This window comes from Trachinotus anak, unplaced genomic scaffold (genome assembly GCF_046630095.1).
Source record: "Trachinotus anak isolate AG129_WGS33_773 ecotype Australia unplaced genomic scaffold, CSIRO_AGI_Tana_v1 ptg000005l, whole genome shotgun sequence".
Classification (NCBI taxonomy): Eukaryota; Metazoa; Chordata; class Actinopteri; order Carangiformes; family Carangidae; genus Trachinotus; species Trachinotus anak.
The window spans coordinates 3,280,629-3,302,705 of record NW_027273856.1 but is presented as its reverse complement, the minus strand read 5'-3'; the positions used below and the strand labels follow the sequence as shown (position 1 = coordinate 3,302,705).

The 22,077-nt window shown below is 42.9% G+C and overlaps 2 protein-coding genes across 4 annotated transcripts in view; both read left to right on the top strand.

Moving 5' to 3' along the window:
• The first annotated feature begins 888 nt into the window (after window positions 1-888).
• batf2 (basic leucine zipper ATF-like transcription factor 2) lies at window positions 889-8,785 on the top strand. Of its 2 annotated transcripts, XM_071477786.1 has the most exons (3): window positions 892-1,631; window positions 3,053-3,172; window positions 5,608-8,785. In XM_071477786.1, the coding sequence occupies exons 1-3, from the start codon at window positions 1,542-1,544 to the stop codon at window positions 6,739-6,741; spliced, it is 1,344 nt and encodes a 447-aa protein (XP_071333887.1). In that variant the 5' UTR covers window positions 892-1,541; the 3' UTR covers window positions 6,742-8,785. The 2 variants fall into 2 exon arrangements, with proteins under 2 accessions (XP_071333888.1, XP_071333887.1); XM_071477787.1 differs by lacking the exon at window positions 3,053-3,172 and having other exon boundaries at window positions 889-1,631.
• A 3,114-nt stretch (window positions 8,786-11,899) lies between these two features.
• ppp2r5b (protein phosphatase 2, regulatory subunit B', beta) overlaps window positions 11,900-22,077 on the top strand; it is a 40,261-nt gene continuing 30,083 nt past the window's right edge. Inside the window, exon 1 of one of the 2 annotated variants that reach the window (XM_071477782.1) lies at window positions 11,900-13,449. In XM_071477782.1, the coding sequence (XP_071333883.1) occupies window positions 13,257-13,449 (193 nt within the window). In that variant the 5' untranslated portion in view covers window positions 11,900-13,256. Of the gene's footprint in view, window positions 13,450-13,519; window positions 21,710-22,077 lie in introns of those variants that run through there. The other variant, XM_071477783.1, reaches the window with a different exon arrangement.

Genomic DNA, 22,077 nt, shown 5'->3' with positions numbered 1-22,077 from the left:
CCCCCCTCCCTACAGTCCAAAACTTTTACAACTTTTTCAAACTTTCCTCATTCACACTTAAACTTAATTTCACATACCTTTTTTTAATCTTACTTTACACAGTGTCAGAGAATATGGTTAAAACTGTAGAAACAAAAACCGATACACAAAACAGGAGGTACTCTATCCGGTACATCTGTGCGGGAACTGGATCATGTTTTGTACCACTGCCAGCTTTTTTTTTTTTTTTGGTTAATACGGGAATAAATTGTTTATGTACAAAAAGTTTACAAGAAGTACAACAAGAGTTTCTCTCATCCACCTCTCACACACCTCTGAAAATGTACTTTCCCCAAAGACGTTTTGTGATGAATAACACAGTCAGGTCATTTATTTAAGAGGGGAAACATCAAGGAATATCAGCCTCACATGTATGATTTAACATGAGGAAAAAAAGACTGTTTTACAAATGAACCATAACAGGTATACTGGGCAGCTTTCACCCAAAGATTTTACATTATGAGTGTTACATATGATACATTTCATTATTTTTTATATCAGCAGAACATCATGTATGCGTGGTATTTACCTAATGATGATCGGTGAGAGCCCGTATATTGTCAACAAACCTTAGCACTAAACCGACACAACGCCATATCTTCGCACAATCTTTGAATGTGGGCTGTTTTGAGACTTTCTGGAGAAGAGATGAAATCATGCACTCGGGCAGGCAGAAGAGCTGGGGCCCGCTGGGAGCTGCTGGCTGCTCTTCTGGGGGCCCGGCTCTTCATTTCCTGGCAGCAGGCTTCAGGAAATTCCCTGCACGTGAAGGAGGCGCACCGGTAGTCCTAATATGGGTCTCACCTCGGCGCTGTTCCTGTCCAGAGCCACCGTTTCCCATTCATTAATCGCGATGCCTTCAGGTGCTACGGGAATTATCCCCTTTTAGGATTCATATTGTGGTTGACCGCACATTCGCAACCGGACAACGTAGCTGTTTGGCACTAATGGAATAATGTAGCCTACTTTTATATCGTTGGAAAAAAAAAACAACAAACTGTCGCCGTTTGGAGGAGGCTACTTTCATCTCCGTTTGTAACCGCTTCAGTGTCACCGACACAGGCTCGGATGGTTAAACTGACATACTGCACGCAAAGGCAGCATAGCCCCACCACCGTTAACTCGCAATGGGTCAGTTTAAAATAAAGAGAAACTGAAAGCAATCACAGCATCATGTTGCATCACCGTCTGTTTCATGCCAAACCTCCAGCGCTCAAAACCAGTCAGACACGCCGGCTTAGAGCTTCACTTCGGGCAAAACATCTCCAGACTCAACGAGTCACCAAGCAATCACCAGGCATTAGTTTGCACCAGGGAACCTGCATGTTTACTATCCTACATTCCCCTCCTCATCCACGGCCATTTAAAGTCACGTCCAAGCTGCAGCGAAAATCTGGCCGTCAGTGGTCTCCCTCTGTGGGCACGATGCACGGATGATCCGGGCTGGGTGAAAATTCATCCTGCCGGTAGGAAAGCAGTCAGCCAGCCCAGCAGGGGAAGAGATGTCCCCGCTGTTCATGGACACCGGGTACGATCCCACCAGCCCCGGCTCCCTGTCAGCCGAGGAGTGCAACAGCAACACTGCTGGATCGGTAAGTCCTCCGTCTCTTTTTTAACCCCAACCAACCAACCAACCAACAGACTGTAGTCACCTCATATCATGTCAGTAGGCCTACTATCTGATCCTTCAACGATATTAATATCAATAAGTTGACCAATTAACTAACTGACCATTTAATCTTCTTTATTTGCATTTAGGCTATTTCCACTGTGATCCATGCATTTCTTGGTTGCATGTCTTTTTTTGTGCATTTTCCTTTAATTGGACAGCTGGCAATGTAGAACCCCACCCCCCCGTTTTGTGTCTTTTGTAAAGCATTTTGTAACTTGTTTAAATAAAAATCGTGGAAATAAAAGCTCATAACTCTCACACTCTTAAATCAATATAAACCACAGAGGCACCTTAAATCCTGGTCAGTTTACATATCATCACATGAAAATGGACTAAAAAGACAGAAGTGATGAAAAAAATAGATTTAACCACCACTGTAGCATTTTACAAGACTTAGAGTTACAAATACCAGTATGCCTTCCCACCTCATAAAATATGGCAATGAGAGAATAGCTAGCGCCTGTTATCCTGTCTGACAATTTTCATTTTGTTTCAGACAGATTTCCTATTTCAGCAAGTTCTTATTCATGTGTGTATGTTTTTTTTGTTTTTTGTTCAAGCCTTGCTGATGTGCACCTGTCCTCTCATACTGGGAAGGAAAAAACTCTTAAAGAAAGAAAAAAATCTTAAAAGAAAAGAATCTCCTGGACAGTAGCAATGGATATGGTTTGAGTTGATTAGCTGAGAGGGATGCACTTTCAATTTGACGACAAAGCTCTTATTCTTATTGAGCGTGAATGCACTTATTGTCATTTTTGACAAAAGTGTCTTCTAAATGGATGTCATGTAATCTTGTCTTCATTGCAGAAGACAAACATTTGATATGGAGCAAATCATTTGGGCTTCTGGTCCCATTTTGGATCCATTGCACAAAGTCAAAGTCAGTAATGGTGGAAATCTTTAGATGCAGCTGCCTTGAAAGTCTCATAACTTTTACAGGAACGCTGTCAGGAGAAGGATCATTTACTTTCACATCTAGCCTTCATCTGTTGGTCATCAGATTGCTTTGTCTAATTGACTTTGCCCTGGAACTGTTGCTCCTGAATAAAACATCATGCGCTGCAACTTCCTCTCCATCCAGGTCCGGGACTGTTTTTTGTATATTGAGCTGCTTGAATTGGGAGACCACATGGCAATGCATGTGATAGGTTCATCTCATGACCTTGTGTACCATGAAACTGACGAAATCTTTATGCAATATCAAAAAGTTAATGATATCTGCCCTGTGTAAAGATGTGCTCCTTAAAAGGATACCGCAGGAGAAGTATGCCTTGAAAATCACACACAAGGTCAGTGTGTACTTTAATGGTTGTGGTCAACTGTGTGCACACGTTTTTACAGGAGAGAGAAGCAGAGGGGCCACAGGTGGGAAGCACAGGGAAAAAGAGACGAGAGAAGAACCGAGACGCGGCGAGGAGGACGCGCCGTAAACAAACAGAGAGAGCAGACCAACTTCATGAGGTTCAAAAACTTCACTCCTCATTTTCTTTCTCTCCTGTTCTTCCCCCTTTCCGCTTACCATAATCCTGTGATTCTGCCACTTTCTATCTGCCTCTCAAGCACACACACACACACACACACAAACACTCAGGCTGTGTAACTAGTGTGTGTGTGTGTGTCTTGTGTAATCTGGCAACATGCTCCAAGCCATTTCTTGTAAATAGCCTGCTTTAGCAGAAGGGCTATCACTCCCTCTGGTTTGCCCTCCCATTGGCCCTCCCTTTCCTCTCTGCCCTGTACACACACACACACACACACACACACACACACGGCCTCTGTTTTCCATCCTGGCTCTCTACGCTTTTTTCTCTGAGGGGCAAATTCCACAGATTGTTTTACAAAGACACACACACACACACACGCTTTTCGAGGCCCTGACTTGAATGATTTAATGTGATTCAAGAATTAGTCTGCACTACTTAAAACTCTGAATGGATATATGTTGTAGATTTAAATCAGACATCATCATGTCCTCACACAATCCTGGCACCCCTCTGGAAAAGCAAGACATGATGCACTTCTTTCATGAAATTGTCAGGAATCTTTTTTGCATGCTTAAGGAAATTTCTGGTGATATTCTTAAAAAGGTTAAATATAATTACAATTATACAATGTTCTGTTATTAATTATCTCAGGAGAGGAATCAGTAATCGTATTAAAAGAATAATTTAATGTTTTGGGAAATACACAGATTTACTTTCTTGCAGAGAGTTAGATGAAAAAAATAGAGCTAAAGCTAGCAGCCGATTAGCTTAGCTAGCTTAGCTAATAAGACTGGAAACAAAGGGAAACAGCTAGCCTTGCCCGGTGAGAAAATCCACATACCGGTACTAATTAACACACTACATCTGATTTCTTTATGTCAGGTTTTGGTCTCCCCCCCCCCGGCTAAACTAAGCTAAGCTAATCGACTGCTGGCTGCAGCTCCATATTTAATCAACAGGAGCGATCTCTCGGGCATAACGCAAGGCTGAGCAGCACTTCTGAAAATTAGGAAGTGTGAAAATTCACTTGTTGCTAGAGGTTGTGGTCTTTGTGGATTATTGATTACCAGATTAAAATTTTCCTTTCTAAGTGGTTTCTGTGCAGTCACACATCATTTAATACAGTGGTGTCTATAATCTGATGGTGTTTTCCCCAATATACATAACAAAAGTAAAAAATCAGGTTTTTATAAAACTGTCACATGATTTATTACTCTCAGGTTATAAAGACGTCAAGACACACACCCATAAACTGTCACTCTCATATGACATCCAAACAATGTAGTCTTGTGGTTGAAGACGTTTCTCTTTGACACTAATTATGGTTTGCTTTATGTTCCTATATCACATCCAACCTGTTCTAACTTAAAGCGTTTACTGAAAATGTGAATGGGTGAGTGTCTTTGTATAGAAGGAATCCAGACTTTCACTTTCTGTTTCTTCTCTTCTCAGTTCTGCTCTCTTTGTGTGTTCTTGAGGTTAATTTTGACAACTCATCGCTGCTACAAGTTTTACTTTCCAAAAGTACAAAGTCTGTGTCAGCAGTCTATGATTTAAAGGGTCAGCACGTGTGTTGCACAGCTGCATACTACTGCTGCTTCGACTGTGACATCTTGACTTTGTGACCTTAAGGGGAATAAAGTAGAAAATGAATCTTACTTAGGAGCAACAGTATTTGTCTGAGCAGTATTCAAGTGTGCACTTGCAGTCATTAACACTTAATAGTGATGGATACAGGCTGTTTTGGAGGGTTATTTTTTTTTTCAAACTGTGCTGAAAGTCAATGGGGCCATAAGAACCGAGATTAGTTGTTAGATAAACCCAAAGAAAATGGTTCTAGATACTACAAAGAGACAGGGGTGTATTTTCAAAGATGCTTGGTCACATTTTAATTGTATATCTTTCTAACTAAACTCTGCAATGATCAGCAGGGAATCGCCTCTTTTTGCTCTGTCCACCCTCTCCTCTCATGCTGAACTTGCAGTACTGTCACTTAAGAGCGATATTTCAGTTCTCCTTTGGGGTTCTGACTTTGTCCGCGCATCATTCCCTTTATGGCTGTTGTACTTTCTATTACAGCACTTGAAAAGAGTGACTCTTTAAGTAGTGTGTTGTTAGTCTTGTGTGGCTGAAGCGTTTTATTACAGCACAGGCCTGGTGTAATATTATGTGGGTGGGATGTGATAGCGTTTATTATTTGTCTTTTGATGTATGTTGTTAATCTGTTTTTATGGCTGATGAGTTCTACTCTGAGGAATAATAAAGATATCTGACTCAGCCTGACATGCACTATTTGCCATTTGTGGATTCTTTTCTCATCTCATGTTCGTCTCTCTTGTTTTTCTCCTTTTTCTACCACCTACCTTATCTCTTTCCTTACTCTCCTTCTACCCCTCACCCTCTTCTCCTTAGGAGCTTCAGTCTCTCGAGCGGACAAACTCAGCCCTTCAAAAGGAGATCACGATGTTGAAAAAAGACCTCCACCGTTACACGACAGCTCTGGCGCATCACGAACCTTATTGCCGCCTCAGAGCCTCTGGGTCCAGCTCCAGGTTGACAAGCCGCCTCTCAGTTTCCCCGACAGCCAAGTGTCAGACCAGTTCAAGCCCTCCTAAAGTCGCTACCCAGACCTCAAGCTCCACTTTGGCTACAGCCCCTTCAATCTCTACCTCCTTAACCCCCAGCATAGGTCTTAAAACCCTTGACTGTGTTGAAAATACTCATCTGTCATCAGCTTCTGCTCCAACAGCTACAACATTAACTTTGTCTTCTGGCTCAACTACTCAACTTGCCATCGCCACATCCTCCAGCCCTGTGACTGTTCCTTATTCAGCCTTGCTTTCCACTCTCCCAGCGCCTCACTCTTTGTTTAGCGATGAGCCTCCAATCATCTCAAGGCCAACAAATGTTACGCCTGTCTGCACCAGCTTTGTTTCAACCTGTAACCCCTCCTGTGCCCTCACCACAGCTGCTCAGCCTCAGTCTGGGCAAGACACCATCCAGGAAACAAATGCATGTTTCTCTGCTCCTAATTCTGACACACTGGATGTGTTTTTAATGAAACAACCCTCTTTTCTGAGTGCATCATCTAATGTGGTGCCCCCTTACTCCCATTTAGCGGGAGAAAGTGAAAGTCCATTAGCACGAGGTTATCCCATGAATGTGCCCCAGCTACATCCAGGTCAGTACAGCGAAAATCCAAACAATTCAAGTCCGCTGTGTTCTCTTCTACCACCGGCTCTTCAAGATCCTGCTCTTCGGTCCCTTACAGTTTCACCTCAGGCAAACTTGGAGCTGTCTCCTGCCCCTGCCTTTGCCTTAAAGCCAAGTTACAGACAGCAAATGACACCCAATCCTGCATCTCTGCTCTCCCTCCTCACCGTCCCGAGTCCTCTGAACATCTCTCACACAAACAACAGCTCTGACAGACTTATTTCTCAACCTCCACCCTCAGCGCCACCCTCAAGTGATCCCTCAAGTGACCATTTCCTTTCTGAGCTCCTGGAGGCCGATGATTGGATCCTAAGTGAAATTAGTGATCCGTAGCACTACAAAGCAGGACCAGCGTCCCTTTCTGCTCTTTTAATTTATATATTTTGAGCTGTTAATTGAACTCAGATGATTTAGGCACCAGTCTTCTTCCAAAAGAACTTTGATTTGCTTGTTGGGTGTGGAAATATGAAAAAATGCAAGGTTTTACAGGCAGATTTTCACAACTGACATCCAGTTGGTACTTATTCATGGAAAAGTGGCATCGAGGGCCTAACAAATGTCTGGGCAGTCGCTCACATTCAACTTTTTTGCTTCGTCTTAAAGGGATACTCCAGTGATTTAGTATTGCACTTTTATAAAGTGCCAAAATCAACCCAGATATCCTGGTGTTTAGTACATAGTATGGATTAAGCTCCAACAATGCTGGATCCTGCATTTCCCATAATGCAACCAGCAGGATGTTTTATTAGACCCTCCATGCCTGGGGAAATAAACCATATTTTTCAAACCCTATGCCTGCAGTTTTTAACGAAGGCTTTCTGATATAAATTAAACATTACCAAGCGCCTAATGTCACAGAAGACGTTGTGCAGCTGTTTCCACAGACTGAGTAATAGTCTCCTGACTAGTAAACTGACGTTAATGTCTGAAATTGGTGGAGTTTCCCTTTTCGTAACAGCAAAGAACAGAGGCAGCCAAGCTAAGCTTTCAGAGACTGGACTTATATTTTTTTTACTCTTTTACCGCAGCTGCTAAAACCTCCAGCTTTGCTGGACAACAGGCCAAAAAAAAAACAAAAAACTGAGCAACTTTTGAGTTCAAACCATTGAGGTTTCAATGTGACCCAATTAAAATCCAGCTACAGAAACTTTTTCACGCATTTGAATATGTGAAAAGCATACTAAGTTATTTCTAGCCTCCTATTCCTGAGCAAGCGACTCAGCTTTTGAGACTTTTCTCAATTTTAGGCGGGGTGCACAGAACACTTCCTTGCAACTTCATGGAAATGTCTTCAGTAGAAATTTCCATCTTTCCCTGGAGCTGCAGTCTGAACATACTATAGTGCCAAAGTGAACCGCACTGCCTTCACATTGGCTCCATGTTACACTCACCATGATTTAATTTCTTCTTCTTTTTCTTTCTTTTTCACACACTCTCCTCATACAGTTTAACATATTTTGCTGCTACTGGTGATTTATTTATGGCTTACGTAGTATTTATCTGTCTTCTCTGGTGGAGTCAAAGTGCATACTATCAAATAATTTTGTTCTTAATTAAATAACCATAGAAGGTCAATAGGGTCCTACAGGGCATTTCTGCCCATTAGGCCCCTTCAGTGGTTGAATTCAGCTATGATTTTAATATTGGTGACAAGACCCTTAATTTGCAGTAACTACTTTTTGTAAAAATGTTGTAAATCCTGAGTTTCACTAGTCTGTTTTACAAACTGAGCTCTTTTCACAAGCAGTGCACCATCAACAGGCCTGCGCTGATCTGTGAGGGAGAAAGAGTAAACAGCAGCATGAGGTGAGGAGGTTGTCATGGGCGGCTTCATTAAGCATGATGATGACGGTGAGGGTTATCGAGTGGGGCGGATCTGGTGGTCCACCAACACCCTCACCCCTCAGAGTCTAAACCTATGATGATAAACTGTTGTATAATTTAACGTTCCCTCACTGTGCTCATTTCAAAAGAGTCAAATGAGAGAAATAAATTCATTTTTCCTTTTGACTCCCTGTAGCAGACAATAAGAGGACATAAGAAGCTGCTAAAATCTGTTATAGGAACTACTGCTATAAGGAAATGGATTGTGATTTTTAAAATTTTTTTTTTTTTAGCTAGGCTTTTGCAATCTGATTGTATTACGATGACGATTTTGGTTTTCCAGATGATTTATGTAATTATTATTCTTTATACACGGTATCTCTATACAGGAAATGTAGGAGGTAGAAGCTTATGATTTAGAATGAGGCCTTGGGTGTTTGTGTGTGATAGTTTTGACCATATTTTATTTATCATGCATTAGATTAATATATTTATGCTATGATACTGATTGTTTATTACAAATAAAGTGTTTTATTAAAACTTTTTTTAAAAACTTTTGTTCATTTACAATTCTGTTCTATCTGTGAGGCTATTCTAATATAACATGCAATAATCCAGAGTTAAAGTAACAATGTAGACGATGAAATAACACATTACTCTTTTATACAAATTAAATTCATTGAATTCATCAGCAATGAATCACACAATTCACTACACACTGCAAAGGTGTGCTGCTGTTTTGCAGCCTCATTTGGACAAATATGGTCATGAGCTTATGGTTGCTAATGTTAGCAAACTGTAGATAGACATTACTGTACACCTGACATTACAGACTTTCCAGACTTGAGGAATCCTCTCTGTTTATTCATCTGTTACGCTACATTTTAAAATGTTAAGTGACCACAGGTGGCAAAAGTTTTGTTAACAGTTCATTTGAACAGCTTGTGGACAGTTGTTAATAGAACAATATTACAGATGGTCAAACACACAAAGACAAAGTTTAGCCACCATCGCAGATGAAATATCTCAACAACCATTGGATGGATTACTGTGGGACTTTTTGTGATTTTTCTGAACCCATGACTTTTTCTCTGGTACTTTTCCTCTGGTACTATGAGGCTGACCTTTTGTGCTTTTGAGTGACACGTCTCAACAGCTAGTCTACCGGATGATTGCCGTGACATTTATCACACACATTCATTTCTACTTTCAGGAAGAACTGAAATAACTTTGGTGAGCCACTGATTTTTTCCTCTAGCCCCATCAATAGGTCCGAATTTTAATTTGCCCAATATCTTGGTTCTTGACCAAATACCTACACAGTTAAGAAATCTTAGCAGCTAACATGCTAACCTCAAATGGTGAACATGGTAAACATCAGCATGTTAGCCTTTTGCTCAAAGCACTGGTGTAATCCAGAGCCTGGATGTGGATTTTACAGTTCACAATAAGACTAAAGACAAACGAGACCAGATTGAACATGGACTGGAGGAGGTTTCTGACTGGTGAGCCCACTGTTGTTACAGAGGACAATGTCATTAGAGAGTGCTGTTCACCCCTGTGATGTTCCTCTGTCTTTAACAGACCGGTATAAGTGACCTCTGGTGATCTATCAAATGCGCGGCGGACCAGACCAGCAGCGCCCCTCTGGCGTCTGCACAGCCGACCTTTTAGGCCGCTGCTTTACACACAACCACCGCCCCCCCCCCCCCCCCGGTGTTTTTCCCAGAAAGCAACCGGCTGAACTCACCTGCGGCACGACGCGGGGGAGGAGGAAATGTGGGAGGAGTGAGCGGGGCGCAGGCGCGCTGGTTACGCACGTCCTTCATCCAGGATCATGAGGCTGGAGCGTGTTTATGGCGAGAGGAGCAATAAGGAGCCCTGAAGGCTGGCAGCGCAAACACATCCACTGCCAGCCGAGGTGTGACTTTGAGAGGGAGATGGAAGCGTGTGTGTGTGTGTGTGTGTGTGTGTGAGAGAGAGAGAGAGAGAGAGAGAGAACAAGGGGCTTAGTGGGAAGAAGAACAATAGATGGGACTTGATGCTGAAAGCCAACTCCGACCCTTGCGCTCACCTCAAGGGATGAACCGAGGGAAATGGGGAGAGGGAGGGGGAGGGATGGGGGAGGCGGGGAGTCAGACAGAAACAGTGGCGGCGGTGCGCCGCTGGAGCACAGGGGCTGATGTTTGATACGAGGATGAAGCAGCAGCCAGAGGTTCAGCAGAGGTGGTGCCGTGGGAGCGGAGCGCAGCAGTGCGGGACACTCATGACGCATCTGTGGAAAATGAAGCGGGCTCTAAGGAGCGCGGCCAAGGCCACATAAATAAAGGCAAATAAATAAATAAATCCATCCCATAGCGTCATCCGCAGTGAGGAGCCTCTTTCCTCTCTCTCCTTGCACCACCTCTAGGCTGAGGAACCGTTTCAAGTCGGACAGAGTGAGATACGAGAGCATCCGGTCACAGTTTTCAAAATAAAACCTTAATTCATGGACCTGTCTTGTAACTTTTTTTTTTTTTTTTTTTTTTTACTGAAACAAATAAATATGGCAAAGTGTGGCGAATTAATTATATGGAAAACATAACAAACAGCCTCCTTGATTTTTCTGTTATGTCCACTGGCTTCTGGAAGATGACCTTGACCCCTTCTCAGTCAATGCAGAGAGGAGGATCTGTTCAGGGTTCAATCTAATGTCCAGTTCCTCATTAAGAGATCCTGCAACAAATCCCTCTCTATCTTTCCTTAGGCCTACAGGTGCATGTGTACTCTTGTTATGCGACTGGATGCAGTTAGATGCAGAGGTTGTCAAAAATAATCACTGGACAGAACTGTTTTCATAAATAGTTTTGCACATGCTGATAGTGAGGTGTAATTGTGATAGAAGAAGTGCTGTGAAAGGAAGGATCACAGATGCACACTCATAACTCCAATGAAATCTTTTCACTTTCATTTGCTTTTCTTCAATTCTCAAGAAATCTTGTTATGTTAGCAAGTACCACATTGCCAAACGTGTCCAAGTATAGTTTAAATACATAGAGGTCAGAGAAAATCCAGATTTTCGCACTGTTATTTCTTGCCATTTTAAATTCACATTCACTGTTGGTTGAAATATCACCAGAGTTGCATTTGCACAAATAGCTCGACTAAGCATTTAAGGCCTAATGGGGAAGATAATTTGTGGTTCAGGCTTAAATGAAAATGTTTGCTTGTTTGTTTTGTTTCCTTTTAATTAATCCAGTTTAATGCTGGATTACAACTGTCTCAGTGACCACCAGGCGCCCTGGACAGATGAACTGGTAAATTTTACTCATTGTAACTCTCTTTGGGAACATGGCAGTTACTGAAGCAAAATATTAACTGCCATGATAAAAGCCTACAAACGAGTCTCATTACCTGATCTCAAACTATCAAAATCCAATAATTTCAGGCGTTTACAGTTTCAGCTATGCTTCAACTGCAGGCCTACATAACCTATTCTACCAGAAACAGGACACAGGGATTATCTTGGACCCATGCGGCTCAGGTTTCCCCCCACTTTAAAACTGGCCATGAAGCCGTTTCTATAAAGCAAAACGCACTTTTATTTTCTGTGCCCTTCTTCTGAAAGCAAGGGCGCCTCATTTCCTGTGCCTTCCCGGCTCTCTGCGCGCCTCTTGACGCAGCTCTCCGAGGCGCCGTCGGACGAGCGGATAACGGGAACCAAGACGGGGGCCAGGAGCGGAGCGCGTCAGTCCGACAGACACAGGCGAGGTGCCATTGTATAACGCAGGCCTTCGGTCTTTTTCACCCCGGGCTGCCGCTGCGAGGGGGGAGCGGCTCCTCTCCTCTTTCATTTATTTTTTTGTTTTTTTAGTTTTTGCCTTCTTTCTCGTTCTCACCGCGGAGGGAGAGACGGAGCGGGGCGGCGGGGCTCGGTGCTGCATCGGCCGCTGGCGGAGGACCTGCACATGTCCGCACGGTGAGGGAGCGTTTGTTTCCCCGCCCTGATACGGTTGGAGGACGGCAGGAAGAGGAGGAGGCTGTGTAGAGGGGTCTAAACCCGCGACGAGAAGGACATTATCAACCACTGAGAAAAAAATAAAAAATAAAATAATAATAAAATAATAATAAGAAGAAGCAGGTGCGGCCGTTTTGACGGTAGATAGAGGATCCGAAACCAGCAAGAAGGACAACAGTGATGCGGCAGCCGAGGTGGGCCCAGATTGATGATTTTATGATATCATCATCCACCGCCAGGACCGATCACTGATTTTATTGATAAGGAGCATCATCGAGGAGAATAAGCTATAAACTGACCTGGAGTCTGCGTGTTTGTTTTTGATGTGGATAAACAGGAGGAGGTTAGTCGGTGCTTGATTACAGCGATTCTTCCTCACACAAGGAGCTCAGCTGTATGATCAGGTATAGAAAAACACACATCCTGATTTAGGCCGATGACTTAGTCTGTGTGTGACGCCAATACAGCAGCAGCAGCGAGAGAGAGAGAGAGAGAGAGAGAGAGAGAGAGAGCGTGTGTGTGTGTGTGTGTGTGTGAGGAGACGCGCCTGTCTGAGCATCATCTGGTAGCTGCACAGGCTACTTCTCCACGGGGATGATACACAAGCGATTTCTCATCTGTGCGTGAAAAGCAGAAGAACCCGGGATGATGCTGATGCTGCTGCTGCTGCCATTCCCAGCCCGGCTCTGATAGAGACAGCGGGGCGCGCAGCACGGGACTGGACATCCAGAAAATACCCAATCTCCTCACCTCTCCTCCGCCTCTGCACCCCCCCCTCCCTCCCCCCTCCCCCCTTTATCTCTCACCCTTCAACTCCTGCTCCCTCCTCCTCTTCGTCCTCCTCTTCCTCCACCACCCCCTGGAGCGTCTATTCATTCTGATCAATTGGTAATCCATCTGTGATTCAGAAAGCCACCCACTCCTCCATCCTCTCCTCCCTCCATTCACCCTTGCATCCTCTTAGACGCCTCTCTTACGCACCGCCACCTCCACCTCCAGCGCGTCACCACCGCCACCTACAGCCATCATGGAGACGACCAAGCTGCCTCCGTCCAGCCCGTCTTCGCCGACCACCAGCTTCTCGGTGCCGTCCGCGGAGAAGGTGGACGGCTTCCCGCGCAGGTCCATGCGCAGAGCCCGGCAGAGGAGGTCCCACAGCTCGTCCCAGTTCCGCTACCAGAGCTCCCAGGTGGAGCTCACCCCGCTGCCCCTGCTCAAAGGTGAGGCACTGATTTACTGTGACAGCCCTGCGGCCGGTATTGCAGGGTCACCACAAGGATGAAAAGTCCCATAAGGTCACCATCAGCTCACTCACAGAATACACCCAGTTAATCAGTGCTGTGGAGAGGGTCCTGATTTTTTCTATTGTCAAGTGTCCACTGATATTGTCCTTCCTGTCCTCCCATTATCTGACTGACAGGGGTGATAGCAACGTCTTTGATTTATTGAACTGATAGGAGCCAGTTTGATTTGAAAGCCTGTTGTTGTAATAGTCTTCGGTAGGACTAACAGATGTTTTCATTATTGAATAATCTGCCAATTACTTTTTCATTTTGCCAATTAACTCTCAGAGGAAGTGGAAAATGACCATCCTAGTTCCCACTGTCCAGGGCGATGTCCTCGCTTGTCTCGTTCTGATATTCTGCTCAAATTTGACCAACAATCATCAACTCCAAACATTTCACTTCAAAGTGCAGGTTTCACAAAAGCATTTTTTGAGTTGTAATCTAGTAGATCATGAGATTTTGTGTTTTTTGGAAGTCAATATGATTTACACAGTGGATAGAATAGGATTTGTCCAAAGGTTCAAGTTCAAATTCATGTATTCAGACCGAGCTTGGCGTTGACCACTTCACACACTCATTAAAACAGAATACCATCAAACATCTGCTTGTCTCCTTGACTGGTTGATGAGGAACCATCATCCCATCATCTGGAGGCCTTTCCCCCCGGCAGGACACTTCTGAAATGCCTTGGTGAATCGAACCTGAAAGAAAAACACAGAATAAGATACGTATTTGTACAAACTGAGGCTTTGGAAGGAAGGAATTGACGTCCACTTGCAGGCAGTCAGAGCTGCACCATTTATGGGTCTGTTGTTGCCATAGCTCTAATCCCAGAGCTGTTGTTACTACACAGAGGCCACTTTGATCTGTGATGATACGTGAGCTTGTTCAGTCCTCCCTGAATGAAAGCATGCAAAGATCAAGGACCCATTGGTTTTCTCTTTCAAATATAGAGCCATCTGCAGTTCCTGTACACCTACCTGCTCCACCTGTGCAGACAGGTCTGGGTGGGGTTTGGATACCATTAGAGAAATTAAAAACAGGGGTTTGTTTTCAATTCAATTCAATTCAATTCAATTATTTCACACAAATCATAATAAACTACAAGTAAGAGCATACAAACATGATCATAACAATGGGTGACACCTCAATAAGAAGCTTCAGAGCAGGGGCTCAGTCACTGCATATACAAACAAAGGGTTGTTTTTACCTAAATCCTAACACCTTAAACCCTAACGAGAAAAACGAAATGGTCCAAAATCACCTATCCTATCAGTCCAAACATTAATTCAATAGACAAGATACACAATCAGCAATAAATGGTAAATAAAGAATAATAGCACGGTAGAGAAGACCCCAGCCTTTCGGGATATACAAGCTGAATATAAACTGCTGCTTTATATCTTTTTAAAAACAGACAGAGATAGTGACACTTTTTGAGTGTTATCAAGCTCATTCCACACCTGTGGACCTCTGCAAGCCACACTAAAACTCATCCTTTAAGTTTACGTTTCTTAACCTTTATAAGATGCTTTTTCATGGTCTTGTATGTATGTGAGGGAAGGTAAATTGGAATAAGGTCACAAAGTCTGTCATTTAGCTTAAGTACAACATTATACAGAACAGAAGCCTGGTGAAAGATGCTATTTTCAGTTGGCTTCAAAATCTATGACAGTGAAAAAGAGGATCAGTGGGAGCATTTACTGTTTTCACTGAGAACAGTTAAATTAATATCAAAGGACTGAAATGATTAGGCGATTAATCAGTTAGCAACTAACTCAATTTCAGTAACTGATTTAGAGAAATTTATGAAGCAAAAATGGCAAATATTTTCTGCATTCAGCTTCTCAGATGTGAGGATTTGCTGCTTTTCTCCCTTTTTGTATCCTGTAAATTGAATATGCTGTCGGGGGTCTGGGCTCTTTCAGAAACAATTATGGCTTTTACGCGTGCTACTGTTATGCTACATGTTAGCATTCACCATTATCATGTAACTGCCACTTGTGGCCACGGTTGTCTCTGTTTAGCAAAAGTTAACTTTGTGTTTATCCAGTGAGCACGTCAGTCAATATTTTTGTCCCTTTTCTTTTGGTCTTTTCATGTTCCCTGCCCTTTTCTATATTTCCCATTTCTATATTCTTCCTGTGCACCTCCTCCCCACCTTGTGTGTCTTCTCTTCCTGTCTATCTAACCCATGTGTGTAATACAAGGGCACTTTGTGTGTCCTCATATATGCCTCTGACCCCTTTTTATAAGGTTACTCCCCCTGTCATGTAGACTGCAATTGCTTCCCATTAACCCTCTATGTTGAGAAGACCTTTCTGCCTTTAGAGATGGTGCGGGCTGGGTGTGCCTGTGCGTATGCCCTTATCTGTTTTTACACCTCATTTCCCCGGCGTTCACTTCCTCTCAGGTCCATGAGCGGAGAGTGTGCGGCATGATGATTGAAGGTTTCCACTGTGTCTTTACAGCACCTTTGGTTGTGCATATGTGCCGTAGCCTTCATAGACAGAAGTCCCAGTTATCACATGGCTGCTGCACCGCTGCGGCACTGTTTCTGGATCCCCAGGAGGAGCTGATAGTAAGATCCTGCAGCACCGGCGCAGGAGAAAAGCCTGGTGTGGGAAAGTCTGTAACGGGCAGTATGTAGGCCAAGTGTAGACAGACTTGTGGGTGTTTTTGTCCTCCAGGGAATCACGTTCCCATTGTTAATTTGAAGTACTACTCCCGTTAACAATGGCACATCTCTTTCGTTTCTGGCTCACGGTTTTCAGGTTGAAATATGAAACACAAAGTTGAGACAAAAGAAAAAGGTAAGCAGCAGCAGCAGTGTAAAATCCACCTGGAAACACTGTCAACAAACAGCTGCTGGGTGTACATTACCTTCTCATGAACCTATTTTGTAGTTTGGGGCTGTATCAGACGGTTAGCCAGGTTTGTAAGTTTGCAGCACAGCTACAATGCTGATGATGATCAGTAAACACAGTTTTATGCAGATATTAGTCTCAGAGAAAGAGCATCAGTATTTTGCACCAATATCAATAATCAAAACAGCAAGAAATCCATCATAGAGGAGGGAGACATTTTGATTCTTAGCCTCAGTTGACCATAATGCAATGCAGTCACAGCTTGCATCATTGCAGTTATCAGTAGTTGCTGAAACGTGCTGCCCTCTAAAACAACTCTTTTGTAACCGGAACAACCAGATATTGTTCTGCTCTCAGTTTTTTCTGCACCTGAAACAGCTCCTAGGGAAACTGCTGGGAGCTGCTAAAGTAGTATAAATACATGACGCAGGTTTCAGTCAGTTCAGGATCAGCTGAACATCATAAGCTACAATCTAAAAGTGGAAGAGTAATGGAGGGTGGATTCTCCTTTCATGCCGCTCAGTGAGAGCTGGGAGATTTTTTTTTTTAGCTGACTGGTTCGAGTCTTTGAAACAGGTCAGTTCATCGGTCACTTCCTTTGCAGAAGTTTAGTGCATCTGTCGTGTATTATGCATGTGGTATAGTATCATGTAAAGCTTTCAGTACAGCCTCTGTAGCTGTTACCTAATCCTGAGATGCTGATTTCCCCATCATTTCAGCACCCGCAATCAACCGCCAATGCAGTCATTGCTTGCATCTGTCATCAGCAGCGTGTGAAATATGTCAGCTTTTAAAAATAACTGTTTGTGTGTTTTTTTTATAGTGTGAGTGTATGAGGAAGGTTTAAAGGAGTATTGAAGAACAAAAGGAAAACTTTTCATTGGTTAGTCCTCTTTCTGTAGCGAGGCAGACGTCTGGAAGTCAAGGCAGTGGATGAGGATGTAGTTTGCCTGACTTTTATGCAGGAGACTGGAGTTAACGCTCATCAACACCACCACAGTCTGTCCCAAAACTCTTTTATTTGCCTAATTCTAAAGATGCTTTAACTATAGTTTATTTGCCTTAAACACAGTCATTCCCTAACCTTAACTGTATCATAGCTGCCATACAGTGAGATTTTTTTTTCGATGTCAGCACTGGGTGAAAAAAAAACTTGTGTAATCCGACTTTATGCAAAATGGTCCAATATGAATGTCCCTGGCTGGAAACAGGATCGTGAAATAACAAGTATCTCCTATAGATAAACTCTTTCATTCTTGCTTTTGTTAAGATGAAGCTTTGCATCGTTTGCATTATTCAGAGTTTTAAATGTTTTATCAGTGCATGGGGTTGAAAAATATCCTCAACCAATGAAGTACCTATGTCATTTAACCTTATTTGGAAGCAGTGAAAATCACCTGAATTGGAAATGCGTGAGAGATCGACACTGATCTGCAGCAGTCTTTCTCACACCCTGTGCAGTGATGAAAGCAGCTGCCCTGCTGAAGAGTCATCGAGCCAGGCAGTGATTTAGCTTCCAGTTTTAGGGCTGCTGTTCTGTATCCGACCCTGACCTCTGAGAGAGTCACATCTTGGTAACTGAACCACTGTTGCTAACGTTTCACTGCACTCAGCTGTGGTGTTAGAGACACAAGAGAAACATGCTGCAGATAAAGCTGCTGATATTTGAAAGATTTTTCTCAGTAAACAAAATGATCAGCGATATCTATAGTAACATGAAAGCATGGACACCGATAGGTTGATCTTGAAGTGAGATGACTATACTCCCCTTGTGATGCTCTGGTAAACACTGAACTGACCAATAGTCAAGGCAGCCAATTAATCCACAGATGATGGGTGAAGGATAAAGGGTCCCTATATAATCCCTTTTACAGTGTGTTCATGTTTGGCCACAGGGCTGCAGTGTGTGTGTGTGTGTGTGTGTGTGTGTGTGTGTGTGTGTGCATGCACGTGCACCCACACACACACACACACACACACACACACACAGGCATCTCTCTCTTTTCCGGTCACAATGTTCTTGGACCAGTCCTGGACTTCAAAGTGGCTGCACTGTACTGCAGGGGACAGTTTATGTCTATATAAATGGATATACTTGTTTAAAACAAAATTTATGGTTGAGTTTTCACTTCCAGGTCTATTTCATAAAAACACAACACCCTTCTAGTAAAAGCCTCTTTGGATGCTGAAACAGTTTTGCACAAATTCTTGTAAAAACTTGAGACCAGTCACTGGTTTTATCAGGATTAGCAGTCATTCCTTTTTTCATTATCTAAATCTTCCTGTTAAAAATGGAGTTATAATGCTAGTACTGCTAAAATTTGTCAGGCGAGCCCCAAATGAGATGTTGATTAAGTTGCACAGAGGCACCAGGGCTTGTTTCTCTGGGACCCAGGCAAATTAAAATATTTAATATCTGCTGTCACACAGTTAGAGAACCACCAGATGGGTATCAAAAATCTTCTCAGACACGGAGAAAGCGTTCCCTTTCCGGTCTCTCTACACTTTAATCATCACGTTGAATAATAAAACACTCGAGGATGGTGGTGTCCAGTAAAGACAGTGCTGAGAGTTAATGGTTCTGGAAACTGGCCCAGTAGCGCTAACTGGCTGCAATAATCTTTCTGTTTCCATTAGCACAGAATCAGAAACAGACTGCAAGTAAGCAAAAATAAAGGCTTTAAAGGCAGAAGACAAACTTCAGCCATGATGTCAGCCACTCTTCCATAATCACATGAATTTGCCTGAGGAATGCACGCCTCATCGCCCATCATATAAGAGCTGATTATTGAGTCGGTCCCTGGCTTTATCCTTGTTGTCCTCCTCCATGTCTTCGGTTACACTGCAGCTCTCTGTCTAACCAGAGAACAGGCTGATAGCTCAGCGCTCCTCCCCAGCTGCGATGCTCTCCCCTGGGGCTACAGACACCAGTCAGACTTCCTGGTCACGGGTGTTGTGCTGTTGCTGGCAGGCTAACCAGGCTAAGGTCACATTCCTGCCCAACATCAAGTCAGCAGATAAACAAACTTATGACTATAATTAATGCCCTGTTAGCACACCAAAGAGAATTTGCACAAATGTGGTACAGGATGATTTTTGAGACTATTGAACCAACTTCCTCTGTCTATCAATAGGGGATCCTGCTGCACTAGATCCTGTGCCTTTGACCTTGGGAGAGATTTGGTCTCAATTCCCTCTGTAGCTAATTTGTAGACTTTTCCTCCTCTTCCTCTACTGCTCCCTCCATGATGCTTGCATTGGGTTTTAAAATTCAAAATGCCTCTGAATCTCATCTGGTTAATCCACGTTATACATGCACTCAACATGCTCTGCAATCTGCATATGATCAGCTTCGTCTGACCATTACACCTGCATTTAGGTCTGACTTACACTAAGTGTGAGTCATGCAGGTTCAGAGAGAAGTAGAAATGTAAATGTCATGATGACAGGTAGAGACATCATTACCATAGAAACATCATAGTAGAAGCATTGTTACTGTGTGTAGAAATATCAACACTCTGGAGAGAAATATCACCATTGTGAGTAGAAATGTTGGCTGACATGTATCTATAATCATTGTAAGTAAGACACCTTCACTGCAGATAGATATATACATGATCCTTATCATAGTAATGGATGTAGGTTGAGAACAGGTTTGACCTTTCAGGATTTTTTTTACAGTGACTCTATTCAGAGCTAAGGGAGGATCAAACCTAACTAAAAACATTGTAGTTGTCAAGTATTTATTAAGGCCTGAGTGTGTGTTTGTTTAAAGCATGTACGTACAGGTGCAGGGTGATCATGGGACACTTTCTGGTCTATCCTGAGGAACATGGTTGTTGCCAGCAGCTATCTCAGCAGGTGCACAAAAAATACACCAAACAGATTTTCTGCTCAGCTCAGCCCAGCAGCATGTAGTGCCAGCCTCTGCTGCTGAACACTTCCGCTAAGCTCACATTGCATTTTTGACAACAGTGCCGGGTATTAGCAAACAGCGGCTACAAACTGTAGCAAACTGTATTTGGAAGTCACAAGATGATCATACTACAACTATTCCTGTAACCCGTGTGTCGTGAGTGGCTCTAGTTTTGTCGTCCTAGTTAAAAGAAAAAAAAATTTGTCAGGCTCAACATCTGATCTGGAAAACAGGAGCAGATGAAGCCAAAAAATTTAAAGAGTCCATTTTTTCACCACAGCTGTTTCTTACTGTGGTGTTGGATTTCTTCTCATCAAAAATTGATACCCAGTTGTTTATTATTATCTCCCACACCAATGTGAAAGCAGCAGAGCTGCAGAGCAGCAGCAGGCCTAATTGCTGTTTTGAAAATGAATCAACACACTCAGCTCCAGTTCGTTTATCTGGGTGCTGAATCCTCAGAACAGCTCAACAAAAAATCATTAATAGGAAAGCACCCCCATCAAGTAATTAATTAGCGGATGTTATATGCAAACACCCTTCGTGCAAACTAGCATTTCTAATTGCTATTTTAACCATGCAAATACAAATATCTATATAAAAATATAGCCATGCATGACGTTCCCTGTCCTTGACATTTCCATCAGTGGCTGTGAGCAGCAGTGGCTTTTCAAATGGCTGCTGAGTGGCTTCAGATGACTCTGTCAGGACCTAGAGGATGGGGTGTGAGCTTAGAGAGTGTTAAATCTCCCGTACCTGCACAAAACCCATCTTGCTGGATGGTATTAGCATTTAAGCATCTGTAAAAGCCACGAAACACCCTGCAGGTATAAGACAAGCACCACAGAGAATGAAAGTGAATAAAGCTTTGTTGCGCAGGGTAACAGATGGTGAGTTGAAGCGGAGTGGGATAACAGGAAGAATTAAAACACATTTAAGGTGAAATGGTTACGTGAAGTAACAGTTTATGTGCTCATACTCCCTTTTGAAACAGGAAATAATGATATATATCACAGACCAGCAAGGAGACAATCTTTTTATAACTAGGCTTTCGTAGAGCATTACACCGAAACATTTGCCTGATTATGCTATCAGCACACTGGATGGTGTTAACCACGTCAAAGTCTGCTTTTGCAGTTCCTCTGTTTCTAAGGAATAAAAGGAAATGCATTTAAAATGCTCCCAGTGCTGTTCTCAAAAGAACAAAAATACACTGCTGCTTGTGTTTCATAATGTAGGCTATTCAAAAAATGGGCCATTTTCACTAACAAAGACGGGATTAGAAGGAAAGCATTCCATCAGACATGCACGTTATGAAATCTTAAGACCTCCTCATGAATTTGAATGGAGTGAGAATGGACTATAATGTTAAGGACATGCAGCACCAGCCTCGTAAAGATGCAGATAGGTGGTAAGGGAAGCATTTAAATGCCAAAACATGTGTTTAAAGTGAAAAAAAAAAAAAATTTCACTTCAGTTCTTTTCACTAACTGATAGTTAGCAAGGTGCAAAGAGCTAACTGCTAACAGATAGTTAGCTAGGTCTCTTTTGAGTAGCACAGAGGGATTATATCAAAATGATGTAGCTAATCTGCTAAAATAATAGCGTCCTCCATTTCATCCCTCAAAGGTTAGCAATCTATTTAGCTTTGAGAGCTATAGTGACATAATGTTCTTAGCTAGCTCGTGTGTTAGCTGTTAGCTGCGGCTACATCAGTTCACCAGCGCTAACAATGCGAGCAAACTAGGTCACTGAGCTTGTGGAGCCACGTCGTTTACT

What these genes read in the sequence shown, in the direction of transcription:
- batf2 (XM_071477786.1), top strand. Translation starts at nt 1,542, where the DNA reads ATGTCCCCGCTGTTCATGGACACCGGGTACGATCCCACCAGCCCCGGC. An exon ending in ACAGCAACACTGCTGGATCG is followed by an intron (nt 1,632 to 3,052) that starts GTAAGTCCTCCG and finishes ACGTTTTTACAG; the next exon opens with GAGAGAGAAGCAGAGGGGCC. An exon ending in GAGCAGACCAACTTCATGAG is followed by an intron (nt 3,173 to 5,607) that starts GTTCAAAAACTT and finishes TCTTCTCCTTAG; the next exon opens with GAGCTTCAGTCTCTCGAGCG.